Source organism: Panicum virgatum, chromosome 6N (genome assembly GCF_016808335.1).
Source record: "Panicum virgatum strain AP13 chromosome 6N, P.virgatum_v5, whole genome shotgun sequence".
NCBI classification, from domain to species: domain Eukaryota; kingdom Viridiplantae; phylum Streptophyta; class Magnoliopsida; order Poales; family Poaceae; genus Panicum; species Panicum virgatum.
In genome coordinates, this window is record NC_053150.1 from 11,382,805 (window position 1) to 11,397,300 (window position 14,496).

The 14,496-nt window shown below is 42.5% G+C and overlaps 1 protein-coding gene across 4 annotated transcripts; it reads right to left on the minus strand.

Moving 5' to 3' along the window:
- Window positions 1-3,398: 3,398 nt before the first annotated feature.
- On the minus strand, window positions 3,399-14,240 carry LOC120679053 (obg-like ATPase 1). Of its 4 annotated transcripts, none has more exons than XM_039960542.1 (12): window positions 13,898-14,240; window positions 10,779-13,368; window positions 10,443-10,566; window positions 9,843-9,934; window positions 9,655-9,753; window positions 9,424-9,537; window positions 7,558-7,621; window positions 5,845-5,960; window positions 5,018-5,138; window positions 4,632-4,863; window positions 4,082-4,132; window positions 3,399-3,993 (listed from the first exon to the last, which is right to left on the minus strand). In XM_039960542.1, exon 2 carries the CDS (start codon window positions 13,300-13,302, stop codon window positions 10,849-10,851), a length of 2,454 nt encoding a protein of 817 aa, XP_039816476.1. In that variant the 5' UTR covers window positions 13,303-13,368; window positions 13,898-14,240; the 3' UTR covers window positions 3,399-3,993; window positions 4,082-4,132; window positions 4,632-4,863; window positions 5,018-5,138; window positions 5,845-5,960; window positions 7,558-7,621; window positions 9,424-9,537; window positions 9,655-9,753; window positions 9,843-9,934; window positions 10,443-10,566; window positions 10,779-10,848. The 4 variants fall into 4 exon arrangements, with proteins under 4 accessions (XP_039816476.1, XP_039816477.1, XP_039816475.1 ...); XM_039960541.1 differs by lacking the exon at window positions 5,018-5,138 and having other exon boundaries at window positions 3,401-3,685; window positions 3,810-3,993; XM_039960543.1 differs by lacking the exons at window positions 5,018-5,138; window positions 5,845-5,960; window positions 13,898-14,240 and having other exon boundaries at window positions 3,399-3,685; window positions 3,810-3,993; window positions 4,632-4,652; window positions 4,799-4,863; window positions 10,779-11,001.
- Between the last annotated feature and the right edge of the window lie 256 nt (window positions 14,241-14,496).

The following is a 14,496-nucleotide window of genomic DNA, read 5'->3' on the forward strand; positions in this document are numbered from 1 at the left end:
GTCTGTTTATCTTCCGTTTGTACTGTCCTTCAGTGGCAGCGATGATCGAATGCCCCATAGATCTATTGCTTTTTAGAATCCCTGAATTGTTGTTACCTTTAGTGTTTTGCTGCAAAACTAGGATGGCTTGTACCATTACAAGTAACCAGTTTTGCAACTAATTGCTGTCATTTTTGCTCCTTTGGCGGCGGCAAAGCCGGTGGTTGTGTAGCAGTAGTACATATTGGAATGAACGATCCTACTTAAAAAGTTCATTTCAGAGAGAGAGGGATGGGGGGAGGGAGGGAGGGATTACATGGTTCTTCCACCAAGTATTGTGTTGATATTGGGGGCAGATCTGAGCCATTTGAATGACCTTACTATTTTTGCTTTATCATTGTTTTTTGTACTTAAATACTCTTTTGCTCTCTATCTACTTATTCCTTAATGCTTATCCAGTATTTTTCTATGCGTGCGTTCAAATTGACTAAGATGTCAACTTGTCATCTGTCTTTGATGCATCCATATGTGGGTACATTCTTTGTTCTGTTGGATGAATTGCATGTCCATGTACATTCTAGGAATCAAAGATTGATTACTAGCATTATTTATATACCTGTTGGATGGTGACATTTTTCTAGCTAGCTCCCACAAGCAAAACATGATGCCCGCATTGCTATGGACCTGGTTCGCGTTCTCTTACTCTACTGAACTTATATAATGGAGACAATGGAATTTGACCAGTTTAAGTTTTTTTGCCTCAAGTCAAATAAAATCAGCATTGATTACTACTTTTTATTGAGATGGAATTTCAAGGAGACTGAAGAGGATGTGAGTTGCCCAATCTATTTTCTTGAGGCTTGGACTATTGGAATTTCTGGAGTATAAGATCTTTTAGGAGCCTATTTACAAAGACTTTTGATATATTTTTTGTTTTCAATACTATTTTGTTTGGCTAAGTTCTCTGAATATTTCATGGAATAAGACTATCTGAAACTTGGTCATATGCCCAGTGACATACTTTGCTCTTTTCTTTAATTGCGATTTAATGATACAATAGCCATAGCAGCCCAGAGATCGCTTTCTTTTGGCCTTTTATTTAAAGTTTCTAGAGCTAGCAATTCTTTTGAAAATTGGAAGCCCAAATGATTGCGGTTTTTGGGAGTGCTTAGGTGAGTTCATATTTGGAAAGCTTTAAAAAGGAGAGAGGATACATGATGGAGTCTGACAGACTGTCGGTAAGAAAAACACCATGGAAGACCACATAAGGTTTGATTTCAGTCTTCTAAAGATTAGAAATGCTATTTATTTCTCTTTAGTTTGTTACACTGAGAAAAATGGAGATACTGAAATGACTAGCTCCATTTTGGGACTTCTTTGGTCGGTCTCCGGGGAAAAAAAGTTGAGCCAGCTCGTCAAATTGCATATCAAGCTGTATGGATGTTGTACTGTATATTTGTTTTGTGCATTTAAGAATACATCAGCATCTAGCATAAAGTGATTTCTAAAATGCATTCCTGAAAGCACTAGCTCATGTATGTTCAGTCAAGTCCTGTTTTCCTGGAGATGAGTGTTGCAGACGGAACAACTGCGCCATCACCTGTGCCTGTCCTGTTTTCCTGGAGATGAGTGTTGCAGACGGAACAACTGCGCATCACCTGTAGCATCAGTGCCTTCCGGTGAGGTTAGCAAGAAAGAAAATGTTATAACTAAATCAGTGGAGAATGTCAAGGAGACTACAGCAGTTTTGTTTCTCGTATTGCTTTCAACTATAACAATGTTAATATTTTTGCGGTCGTGGACTCGTGGGTGGTGACGGTTGGATATTTGCAACTCATGTTTTTTTTTTGTAATCTGTAATTTATCCGTGGCGTTAGCACGGGTATCTTACTAGTCGGATGCAAATGGCTTGTGATTTTTTCTCACCGGAGTTGGGGCGGCGCGCCGGTGTGTTGAATTGTAGTCGACAGACTGTGTATGGAATAGTAGTTACCGTTTAATTGATACATAATTAGGCGTGGTCCCCCTATTCCATAAAAGGATTCATTGTTGTTCCAAATGCCAACAAGGCCCACTCTGCACTGGCCAGTGCGGATTCATTGCGCATGACGACAAACCTATCGACCTAGAATGCGATATGGTGTCTGGTACATATGCAATCAATCGGTGATGTACCGTAGCATATTCACAATGAACAATATCGATATTGTGAAGGGTTTGTTTGTTTACCACGACTTATAGGTACCTGAAGCAAAAGGTTAAAAATAAATAAGCTGACATAGAGGGACACAGATTATATAAGTTGGGGTGTTCTTGTTCAACAGAGTTTGTATTAGTTGATCATAAAGTTAAATAAGCTGAATTATATAACCTGGGGGTGTTGGGGGGGGGGGGGGTCTAGATTTTGCCAGTTATCTCCTAGCCTACTCACCGTTTGGGGGGAAAAAAGCAATCACATGTACCAGTTAGGTTTCTGTGGCGACATTGCGATAATACGGACTTTAACTTGGGGCATACATTAAAAGTAAGAACTTTTGGACTGAATGGGGATATAGTCTGTTTAGATGAGTTAAAGTTAAATACTAAATTTTAGCACCTATTAGCATTACTCTATACTTAACTTTTTCAATCTTTATCTAAGGTTTAGCCCAAACTATTAGCACTCCTGTTTGTAGTAGGAGTAACTATTGCTAAAGTTTAGCATTATTCGATATTAGCACTTGGATCCAAACACTCCTTAGATGTGCACAACAAAGAGGACTTGAAGTACGGAGATCTAGGTTTGAAATGTTTATGAGGGATATGAAATATGGTACCACGTTATTTGAACGATTGGCGTGGATGGCTAATACATTTGTTTTTGTTTGCTCGGGCACATGGTTAGCAATCAACTCTATGGATTGAGAGCAGGTGCTTTTAGTATGCCTGAACTTTATATATATATATATATATATATAGATGAGGCTAAAATGCAATAAGGTGCATTCTCTGTACAAAATGCACCATCCTGCAGTTGCAACTGAAAGACAACACCAATTGCAACTGGGAGAATAGACCAATTGCAACTGGACGGAACTGGTTGCAACTGGGCACGACCTGGTTGCAACTGGACATGAACTAGTTGCAACTCAGACCGACCTAGTTGCAACTCGACGTGAACCAGTTGCAACTGAACGCGAACTAGTTACAACTCAAATAGAATCAGTTGCAACTCAGACGACCTAATTGCAACTTAGACCCAATTGCAACTGGATGCAAACCAGTTGCAACTCAGACTGATCCGGTTGCAACTCAAACTGATCCGGATGCAACTCAATCTGATCCAGTTGTAATTAGAACAGTCACAGTTGCAACTGAGAAGGTAAGTCTATTCTCTATATAGAATGCACCCAGGTGCATTATAACAAAAACATTGGTCCTTGCATAATTGTTCTGTCTGTTTATTCTTTTTTTTTTTTGAACTGTATAGCGGGGGAGACCCCCACTGTCTGTTTATTCTTTGGTCAAATTCATTGAACAAATGGAGCCACATCCAACCATCTTAGCGTGCGGCCCAGAACCAGACCCAGTAGAAGGCCCAAACATGACACAGGCACATTCTGCCCTCTTCAGACAACTTCCCACCACAGCAAACAAATCATTTGCAGCATACCATGGTCCTCAATGTAAAGCCCAACAAAAAACAACTCCAGTGTTTCCAAGTTTCCTGGCACGCAGACGACACGGTAACAGTGAGCTCCTCATGATATACAACCGTACATGTTATTTGAATACAATCTTTCCAACTGTTTAAAGCTTCATTGAACAATCTTAAACTTGCACTCTGGTACCTGGCTAGTGGCTAGTGGCCTCAAAAATGTAGGAATCCAGGGTAAGATGTAACACACAACCAAACGCTACCATCTCCTGACGTTTTCACTTCTTCCCGCCATCAGACACGTTGAACTTGAAGAAGATACTGTCCCCATCCTGCACCACGTAAGTCTTCCCCTCCTGCTTGTATTTTCCAGCAGCCTACAGTACACATGGAGTTGGACTTCTAAGGCCAAAACTCAACACAAGTAATTGAATAAGAACGGTTGTTCAGGGGAGGCACACATACCTTGACAGCAGATTCACTGCCCAACTCTTTAAGATCATCAAACTTCATTACCTGACCCACAAAAGTAGATGCAACAATCACATACTCCTTCCAGCCAGGATTAGTTGACGTTTATCAGTTATCACAGCAAAATATAACCAAGTGCAGGCCAATTTGGTTGTCCTTTGGTTGTCTGAAACGACAACAAATTTTGACTCGAGGGAGTAACTAACTTGGTTCAAACATGAATAGAGCTCTAGTAAATGACTGACCTAAGTTCTACAAGATTCAAATCACATCGTTCAGGCTTTAAAAGGGCGTATGCATCTTGTATTTTTCCTTAATAAACGTGTGCACAAGTTTGAAACATCAATTAAAGAACTTGGAGTGCTGTTAATCAATGAACATCAACGACACAAATACATCAAGAGGTGATGACAAGTTACTTTACAAGACAATCAAAATGTTCAAGTAGGACAACTATGCAAAATCAGGTTACATGTAACTTACAGCTGCTGCAGATCACCATAATTAACAAACATATCAGCTACTTAAAATAGCAGAGGGTTACCTCAGCACATATCCCCTTTCGGTCTCATGTTTTGAGCTGGTTCGGAACTTTCATCTTTCTTCTGGTGCTGCCAAGACAAAATTCTTTTATTTTAGATAGAAGAAAAGTGACTCAATTGGCTGGCTTCCCTCAGCTCAGACTGGTGTCGCCACCTCTCCCAGGACCGGAATGAAATTGGAGTGAATTGCACCAGCAGCTTGAGGGGCCTTAGTTTGACCTGCCAACACTTGACCTGAACAAAGAATTCACAGGTGTCACTGAACCAGCTAATTCAAATTCATACTCCTAATGGAAAACTGAACACTGTTAAAGTTCAATGAAAAGCAAATTAATGGCACTCCATCCAGTCTTGACATTTGACATTTCTTACAACAAAACACAACTACCTGCAGACTAATTTGGCTGTCTGAAACACCATGTAATATTGACCTAGGTAGCATACCATTTTGTACCAGGCACGTTTTGTCCTGTTACATTTTAGCAGCACATAACAGAAGATAGACTATGCTGCAGTGAAATGAACAAGTACCTCATCAGGAACAGCAGTCAAAAAGTATATCAGATGGCTGTGTTTAGTTCGCGAAAAAGTTTGGGTTTTGGTACTGTAGCATATTTCGTTGTTATTTGACAATTAATGTGCAAAGATTCGATGTGACAAGTACTGTAGAAAATTTTTTGGGAACTAAAAATGGCCTCTTGAATTGCTGGAAAACCAGTCCTGGTAGTTTTTGGGATCATGCTGCAGGACATAATAGAGAAACTTTTCAGTTGAAATTTAGAACCAATAAGAGAACTCAGAAAGTTGTCAAATAACTGACACTTTAATCAATTAATGAGATAACTCAGAAAGTTGTCAAATAACTGACACTTTTAGGAAAATGTTTTTTTATTTTACAAATACTTGGCACTTCCCTAGTACTCTCAAAATGGCCCCCTTTATTTCTGCTTGAGATGATATTAAGGGATATTATACCACATTTTAACAAAAAAAGTTATTGCTTAATCATGTGTAATCGGTCAAAGTTGGCAATTATTTGAAAGCTGGGGATGTACATATAGAAGAATTACGTCAACTTAATAATTGCCATAGAGGTGAGTATTCCAGCTTCTAAAGTTTTAGAATTTAAATGTAAATTGTTCGAATTCCATGAATAAGAGAAATAAAATCTTTGTGTGTAAAGATGTTAGGTTGTCCTTGTAGAAGTTAACTTGCCTTGTTAATTGGTTTTCAGCACAATATTTGGCAGCTTTGCGTTCTGGCATATCCACTAGTTTTTGTTCAAAAGCACAGCTGAAAGGAAGTATGGTTTCACTTTCACCACCATGTTCCTACACCATGAAAAAATATATTTTATATTAGCCCATCTGTGCTTATAGCGCTGATGTTTACAGAACATACACTACCAAAGGAATAGATCATATTTTTTATCAGTACAGTGGCTACGACAAGCTATACCATCTATGGCTGGGCAAAAAACCCAATACCCGAAGTCCGAACCCGAAAAACCCGAGCCCGAACTCGAAAAACCCGAGCCCGAAAAACCCGAATCCAAATCCGGGTTTCAACCCACGGAACCCGAAATTAGTTCGGGTAATTCGGGTTTTGGACCACGGTACCCGAAATACCCGATCTACCCGAAAATTTGACAAGCCCATTAACTTCATTGTATTCAGCCCAACCCACTGACAGTCCAACACCAAGCCCAGGCAGGCGGGCAGCATACCCCCCGCGCCGCACCCCCCAGTCCCCCACCCCCGCGACCCCAAACCCAAACCCGACGGGGGGGGGGGGGCAGCAGAGAACCCTAGAGCCAGATGGCGACTAGCGGGCTGGCCAGCGGCGAGGAGGAGTCGGCGGCACCGGCGCCGGAGGAGGAGCGGGATTGGTCGGAGATGACGCCGGTGTGCCTGGCAGAGGCGTTCTCGCGTCTGGCGCTGGAGGACCTGTGGCGGGGCGCCATGGCGTGCTGCCGCTCCTGGCGCGATGCCGCGCGGTCCCGCCCGGGGCTCTTCGTGGCTCTCGACCTCGAGCCAGGGTTCGCGGAGTCAACCCCCGGCGCCGAGGCGGCGGCGTGGTGGACGCCCGCCTTCCAGCGCCGCGTCGACGCCATGCTCCGCTCCGCCGCCACGCTCGCCGCGGGGAAGCTTCGCGAAGTCCACGTCAGGCACTGCTCCGATGACGGGCTATCATTCGCGGCCGAGAGGTATTGATTTGTGAGAATTAATGCCTCATGGGTGTGTCGTGATGACCACAAGCTCTCCCATGACGAAATGTTTGAGCAAGATTGAGTCTTTTTCCCCAGCATGTATTGGTAGACCTACCGAACCCCGTGATCTGATTAGATGCTCAGATTTGCTGTAATGATGCATAGTGTGAGAAATTTGATATGTGAAGTGTGAGAAATTCGGATAATCCGGGTAAACCCGAACCCGAACCCGAATTTTCGGGTTCTTTTTTCAAACTAATTTCGGGTAGTATTTTTGGAAACCCGAAATACCCGAAACCCGAACTACCCGACCCGAAATTTTCGGGTAACCCGAACGCCCAGCCATACCATCTGTGTAACATGTATAGAAGAATTAAAAAAATGCAGGATTTTCTGTTCAAATGTAAAAAATATAGTTTTTTGGCACACGTCACTTAACTGATGTATTGTGGTCCATTTATCCAATTACACCACAAAGTTCCACCATGAACCAAAAAACAAGATTTCTTAAATCTAGATTCCATTTACAGCTGATGTGGGTCTACACTAGAAGCTAATGAGGGACCAACTTGCTAAATTGAATTAACATCTGCTGTCAAATGGGATCAAAATTTTAAACCCTGGTATTTGTATGTGCAAAATTTGACAAAATCTAGGGTTTTGTCACTTTGACCACAAAACCTAGCGCTTTGGGAAGTATAATCTTAAAGAAGTAATACCAAGCATGTATCTTGGGTAGAAACTTGTTCTTTTCCTCTGGAAGTCCTTCTCAATCATATTCACCTGCACAAATAACATATTGGTTTAAAACATACAGCACCCAAGTCATTTAAAAATGGTCAGTCAAGCCCTTGTGAAAGGCCTTGTAAAAAATCCATTGTAGAAGGCCATATACAGTTACAAAATTTAGCCTATCCATTTCAATTATTAATAAAGGTTCATATCAGAAGATCGAATCAGTTCTGGAAAAAAGATCCCAGTCCAATGGTTAATTTATAACCAGATTTGGTTGAATGTTGACTGGGTCCATTCATAGAAAAAATGCATTCTCTTCTGCTACGACACATGTATGATTAATTCGATATCAGAATACATCATATACGAATAATAATTTTAGAACCATTTAAAGCAAATGAATGACCTAGTACTAAGTTGCCTTTCATATAATATGACAATGTTTAATGGCTCCAAATAAATGTTGATAACAGGAAGGAGAGAAATAGATACAAGGAAACAGAGCAGAGAGCATTGCAGAAAGGAGCGATGTCATAAAAAGCACATGTTAGACACTTCCACCTAAAAAAGGCACATATAAAAAGAATAAAATCATATAGCTGTCTACCTTTTTTTCCTTAGGGCACCAGCAACAGGCCTACATCACTCTATAGCGGAGCCACGTCAGAGAGAAACTAAGAGAGAGAAGAAACTGTCCCTAGATGTAGCGAGAGTCGCCAGCACGCCACTCCACGCCATGCTGGCCCCACAACACGCTTTCCTTGCACCGAGCGGGCCTAGTGGAGATGGTAGCATGGACAGGAGAGACGTGCTGCGCAGCTGCTGGGGAAGGCGGGGGCGCGCACGGTGGCTGCCGCAGATGGAGGAGCGGCCGTGGCTGCTGCCGGGGTGGGCGGAGGGGCAAGCTCGGTATCCTACAGCATGGGTTGAGGCGGCCGCGCAGGAGGAGGTGCAGCAGCTGTCGGCACCAGAAAGGCCTGGGAGCATAGGCTACCTGCAAGGCAAGCCACGATCGCCGTCGGGGTGCGCTACCGCAAGCAGCGCGAGTCCGTAGCACTGTCGAGTCGAACTGCTCGCAGCCACCGCCGGGGCATGCGGGGGACGGGCGCGCACGGCTACTGCGGCCGTCCACTGCTGCACAGAGCCTTGTGGCCTATCTCGCCAGCCACTGCTGAAGCACCGAGGAGAGCACAGCTACAGGCAACAAGAGGTGAGGGGTGTGGCCGCCAATGAGACTTCGAGAAAGAAGATTATGATGAACAAATCTGACACGCGCATGGGGTCCATATAATGTTAAATGTTAGAGTAAATGATATAGATAACCTATTATGTGAATTGTCTACCATGCTCTCTATAGCTGATGTGGACAATGTTATAGAGAGTTGCTCTCTATAACTGTTGCGGGTGTCCTTAGAAACCCATATACAACAACAACAACATAGCCTTTTTTCCCAAGCAAGTTGGGGTAGGCTAGAGATGAAACCCGAAAGAAATAAGTTCAAAGTTCAGGCACATTGATAGCTAGTCTCCAAGCGCTCCTATCCAAAGCTATCTCTTTAGAGATATTCCAATCCTTAAGGTCTCTCTTAACCGACTCATCCCACGTCAGTTTAGGTCTACCTCTACCCCTCTTTACATTATCGACCCGCTCAAGAACCCCATTACGCACCGGCGCCTCAGGAGGCCTTCATTGGACATGTCCAAACCCATATGATACCCCAATTAACTGTGAGTCTGAATTAAGCACCATGGACATGGAGACATTAAAAACATGAAAAGAAAAACATCAAGTTTCTCGTAGTAGACAGTTGACAAATAGAAAGGGCATGTAGATGAACAAGAACCCATACCAAGTAGACAACTGGCTTTGCGGTAAGTAGCTGGAAGTTATTCAAGATCTCAATGTCAGCAGCTTTCCAATCGCCTAAGCGGACATCTTTCCCATCCTGGAGATGTTTTATGACCTGTCGAGAGATAAAACCCAAGTTACCAATAAAAAATATCTCATTTTCAGTTACATTTAGGGTCACTAACAGATACATGGCTATGAGGCAGAATTGAAGAAGTAATCGGTGCCCCACCCTCTCACATAATTCATGTTCAATTTTGAGCTGCTTATCATTGCTCCTCTTCATTGACTTCTCAAGGTCCTCAAATTTCTTATTCATGAAATCTATATCCTGCACAGAAAATACAATTAACCATTGTCAAAAGAAGCTTCAAATGTTGTACAACTGATGCGCCAATCAAAAAAAAAAATCCTATTAACCTTTAGTCTGAGCTCTTCACTAATAGTATCCAAATCTCTAACAGGATCTGCTGTATCATCAACATGAGTAATTTCTGAGCATTCAAATGCCCCTGAAAACCATATGCAGCGCCAGCACTCAATCAGTAAAAAGGTATAACAAAGAATGTGTAGTTAAATTAGTAAAAAAAACCTTGGTAAAGAACATATATTCCTTGAATGGAATGACATGAGCAATTAACCTGTTCATTTTGGTCTACGTTCGAAAATAATCTCTTTGTTCTGGAACAAAAAATTACTAGAAACACTATGAGGCATCAGCAGACAAGAAGATACAAAAAGGGAAAGAATGAAACCAATCACACATTAATCGCAAATGTTCTTTTGCCTCAAACTGAAATAATATGGTAACCATATTATCACTATATGTCAAGTTAATACTTCCAGTTTATATGACACTACAGACTAAAGAAGCATTAGATCAAACAAATTATAAGATTGAAGGTATTGTAAAAACCAAATGGATAATTTGCAGCATAGTGGTGAATGTTTACTAAAATGAGGCATAATTCACTAGTCACCAGAATACTAAACATTAACAAAACTAGAACAATAACATACTCAAGACATGAAAGATTCCATCAACCGCATGTATATGAGACAGGAACATATTGCCCAGACCATCCCCTGCATGAGAACCTCTAATAAGCCCAGCTATGTCAATTATTTCCAGATATGCAGGCACCTGCAGAGAATTCCCATGGTCACAATACAGCTGAAACGTGATTTCAACAGTCACTTTTCATCAAAACTTAACATAGGAAGCTAGTCCATACTTTATGAGCAAAGAAAAGAAACAGACCTCACTCTTTGGCTAAACATCATTATATTGGATAAGCTAAAATATTTAGTAAATCCATGATGACAAGATGAAATGCAATTACGAGACAACATTACCTTTATGTTGGCATGATCTCCAGTCATTCATCAACACACAGCCATGTACACCATAAATATGAATGAACCTTTATCTCCAGGTTCTCTGATGTAATACTGAAAACGTCAGTTCATCTGGCTTCATTCCCTTATCTATCATTTCTTGTAAAAGATCTTCAGCCTTAGCTATATCTCCCTGGCTGCAGTATCCATTTATGAGAGCTGTGTATGTGTAAACATCAGGAGTAAGTCCTTTCGTTAACATCTCATCGAACAATCCCCGAGCTTCATCTAGATATTCTGCTTTGCACTGTCCATTAATCAATACTGTGTAACAGGTTACATCAGGTTCAATTTCCATGTCTTTCATAGAGCTCAGCAACTTCTTATGCTCTGCTCTAAGATGAAAACTCTTCATTTCCTTGGATTCAAAATCCTGCCACCCTCGGAGCAGGATCTCCTTTAGGTGGCCATCCAATAGCACAGTGTATGCAACTACATCAGGCTTGATTCCTAAATTTCTCATTTGATCAAATAAGTCAAATGCTTCTTTAAACCGGCGAACCTTGCAATAACCATTTATCAGTACAGTGTATGCAATCACATCAGAAAGTCCTCGCTCGACCATATCATCGAACCATAAGCGAGCAATGTGCATATCTCCTGTCTGACAATAAGCTGATATAAGTTTGCTATAGGAAATTACATCAGGAACATTATTCTTTTCCAGCATCATACTACATACAGTTGAAGCCTCTTCAACTTTTCCATCTCTACAAAGGCCGTTTATCAATTTTAAACATGAAAATCGATCCACCATATTTCCTTGTTTAGCAACCCTAAGAAAAAGCAGGTAAGCATGGTCAGTCCAGCCTGAGTGCAAATAACCACAAACCATAGAACTGTACATCACTTCAATATTATTGATCCCTTTTTCTTCTACTATATTAAATAACACCTCTGCTTCACTCAGGTTGCCTCCTCTACAAAAGCCAGCAATAACTACACCATAGGTGAGTGAATTAGGCTCCAACCCTTGATCCATCATGTGCTCTAGAAGATCAAATACCTTCATAACAAGACCATTTCTGCTATATCCGCTAGCCAGTATGTTATATGTAACTACATCTGGTTTTATATTTGCCTTCAGCATCTCTTCAAATACTTGCCAAGCATTTTCTGCTTCTCCTTTTAGACAGTAACCGTTGATCAGGCATGTATAGTGGATTTTGTCTGGTACCAAACCTTCAGCCATCATTTCATTCAGTAGCTGAACTGCCTCATTCATGTTCCCGAGCTTGCAATAAGCATCCATGCCAATGTTATAAAGCACGCCATCAAAATGGACTCCTAAATCTCTAAATTTCTGGAAGTACACAATAACTTCTGATGTCATGCCTAGTTTCCTGAGGCACTGTAGAAGGTAGCCAACAATGTGACAATTTATATCAATGCCATGGGATACCATGGCTTCAACATGTTGCCACGCCTTTTCTAGGTTACCCATTTTGCAATAACTATGAATGAGATAGCTGTAACCATAGAGATCAGGGGCAGATCCATGTTTGGTCTTGTTTTCCAAGACTTTTTCAGCCTCCTCCATTTTCATTTCTTTGCATAGTCCATCAATTACCAAGTTATAAGCCATGGCTTCAATAGGAACCCTCTCCTGGGTGATTTCTTGTAGAACAGTATATCTGCTTACCATGTTATAAGCTAGTTCATACTTTCCACAATCACAAAGGCCAATTATAAATGACGAGTATCCACGTACATCTGGTTTCACTCCCATTTCAATCATCCCAATCCACACTTGGAATGCTTCATCTGCCTTCTTTGCTTGAAAAAGCGACCTAGTGACTATGTTCAATGAATGAGAATCCAGCGTCAACTGAAAGCACTTCATTTGATCATAAGCTGTGACAACCATATCCGACTCACCACTCTGAGATACAAATTTGAGCACAAAGTTGCAAGCCCAAACTGTTGGGAGAAATCCAAGCCTGCAAAGGTGACAAAATTCCTCTAATGTTGCTTGTGCATCATAGCATGTGGTGTATGCCTTGATCAAGCAATTTACTGCAAACGTGAGCACGTGAGAAGTGACACATGATTTCCTGAGGTGATCAAGCAGTGTTAAGATTTCTGGACCGCCACTATCAGTTGCTGAGATAATCTCACAAAACAAGGATACCAGCATCTTCCCCTGGAATGAATGGGATAAAATTTGTGTGATCTCGGAGAAGGTTGAGAAGTCATGGTGAAACCCAAGGCTCTGTGTATCTTTAAAGTAGGCAAATGCAACAGCAGGCTTCCTCCTCAGGCAGCGGAGCGTCTGCACAACACTGTCAGAGCTCAGATGCCGGCGTCGTTTCCGGAAAGGTTCGTTATCTGGAGCACAATTCAGCTTTTCATCACCGCTCGAGTCATCTAACTGAGCTGAAGCAGTGAATACGGAGAAGGGGCAGGAAGCAGCTTCCCAAGGGAAAAACTTCCTGTGCCTGAACCATTCAGCAGTGCATTTGGGCCACCGCCACAGGAGCATTGGAGCTATGAATCTTTCAGTTCTTCCTAAGACCCATCAATCATTATTGATAAAAAAGAAATATGCCTGCATCGAAAAAGAAATATCAGGAAACAGAACATTTAAATTCAATGCCCATTGCACATAATGGCCAGACCCAAGAGATGGTTGGAGGAAAGAATATTTCTTGTGAATTTCTGTGTCTCTATATAGTAATATTATAGTAAATCAGCTAAAACAGTTAAAGCCACTAATTACAAGTAAGGATGCAAGCAGGTGTTGCAGTACCCACCAGCTATTTATCTGCATGCTACAAACAGTGGCGGCCCTAGTTATTAAAACTAAGGTAGTCTTGGCAAAAATTTCAAAGCACAATCTGGTATACTCTAGTAGCACTTCGGCAACAATACGGTATATAATGGTCAAATTCACAATAACATAAGTAATAAGTCACATAATACATTCAATTCAACAAATTAGTTCAGAACTCAAATAATTTACAATATAAATAGTTGCAACATCAATAAGAAATTGCATAAATAGAGCAATGTTTCATTAGGTAGGATTGAGATGAAACCACAGAACCGCTTCATGTTTCTGAAAAAGAAGTACTTACCAGTGAGGGGATTGGCAATGGAGCTGGTCAGCTAGCTGCCTAGCTTCTGCAACCGGGTGCCGGATCGAAGGGTCGGGGCGGCGGTCGCGCGGGTGCGGGGACGGCGGGAGGCGGGAGAGACCGCCGCGCCGGGTTTGCCGCGGCCGCGTGCCCGCGCACGGCGCCGGCGGGAGGCGGGAGGCGCGCGCTCGCTCAGGCGCCCAGCAGGCACCAGCAGGGTGCAGGGGCCGCGGCCTGCGGGCGCAGTGCGGCAGGCGGTAGCCAGCGGGTGGCGCGGCCTCGCGGGTGGCGGCGGCCGGCGGTGCTCTCGGGGTCGGGTGGCGGCGGCCGCACGGGAGAGGGTGGGGGATGGCCACGCTTGGGCTGAGTGAGAGGGAGATGTGACCGGTTATTGTGCTGAGGGTTGTTGGGCCACATTTTTTAAGATCTAAAAATTGTTGGGCCGAATTTTAGGGTAATCCTGAGCCCACCGTTAGCCCGCCACTGGCAACAAACGTCTGCCAGGCTTGCCGGCTGAACCTGCCAAGCCTAGCAGAGCCGGCAAGCAGTCATCGATCACACAATGCAGGACAAGTAGAAGACAATCTCAAAGTAACAAT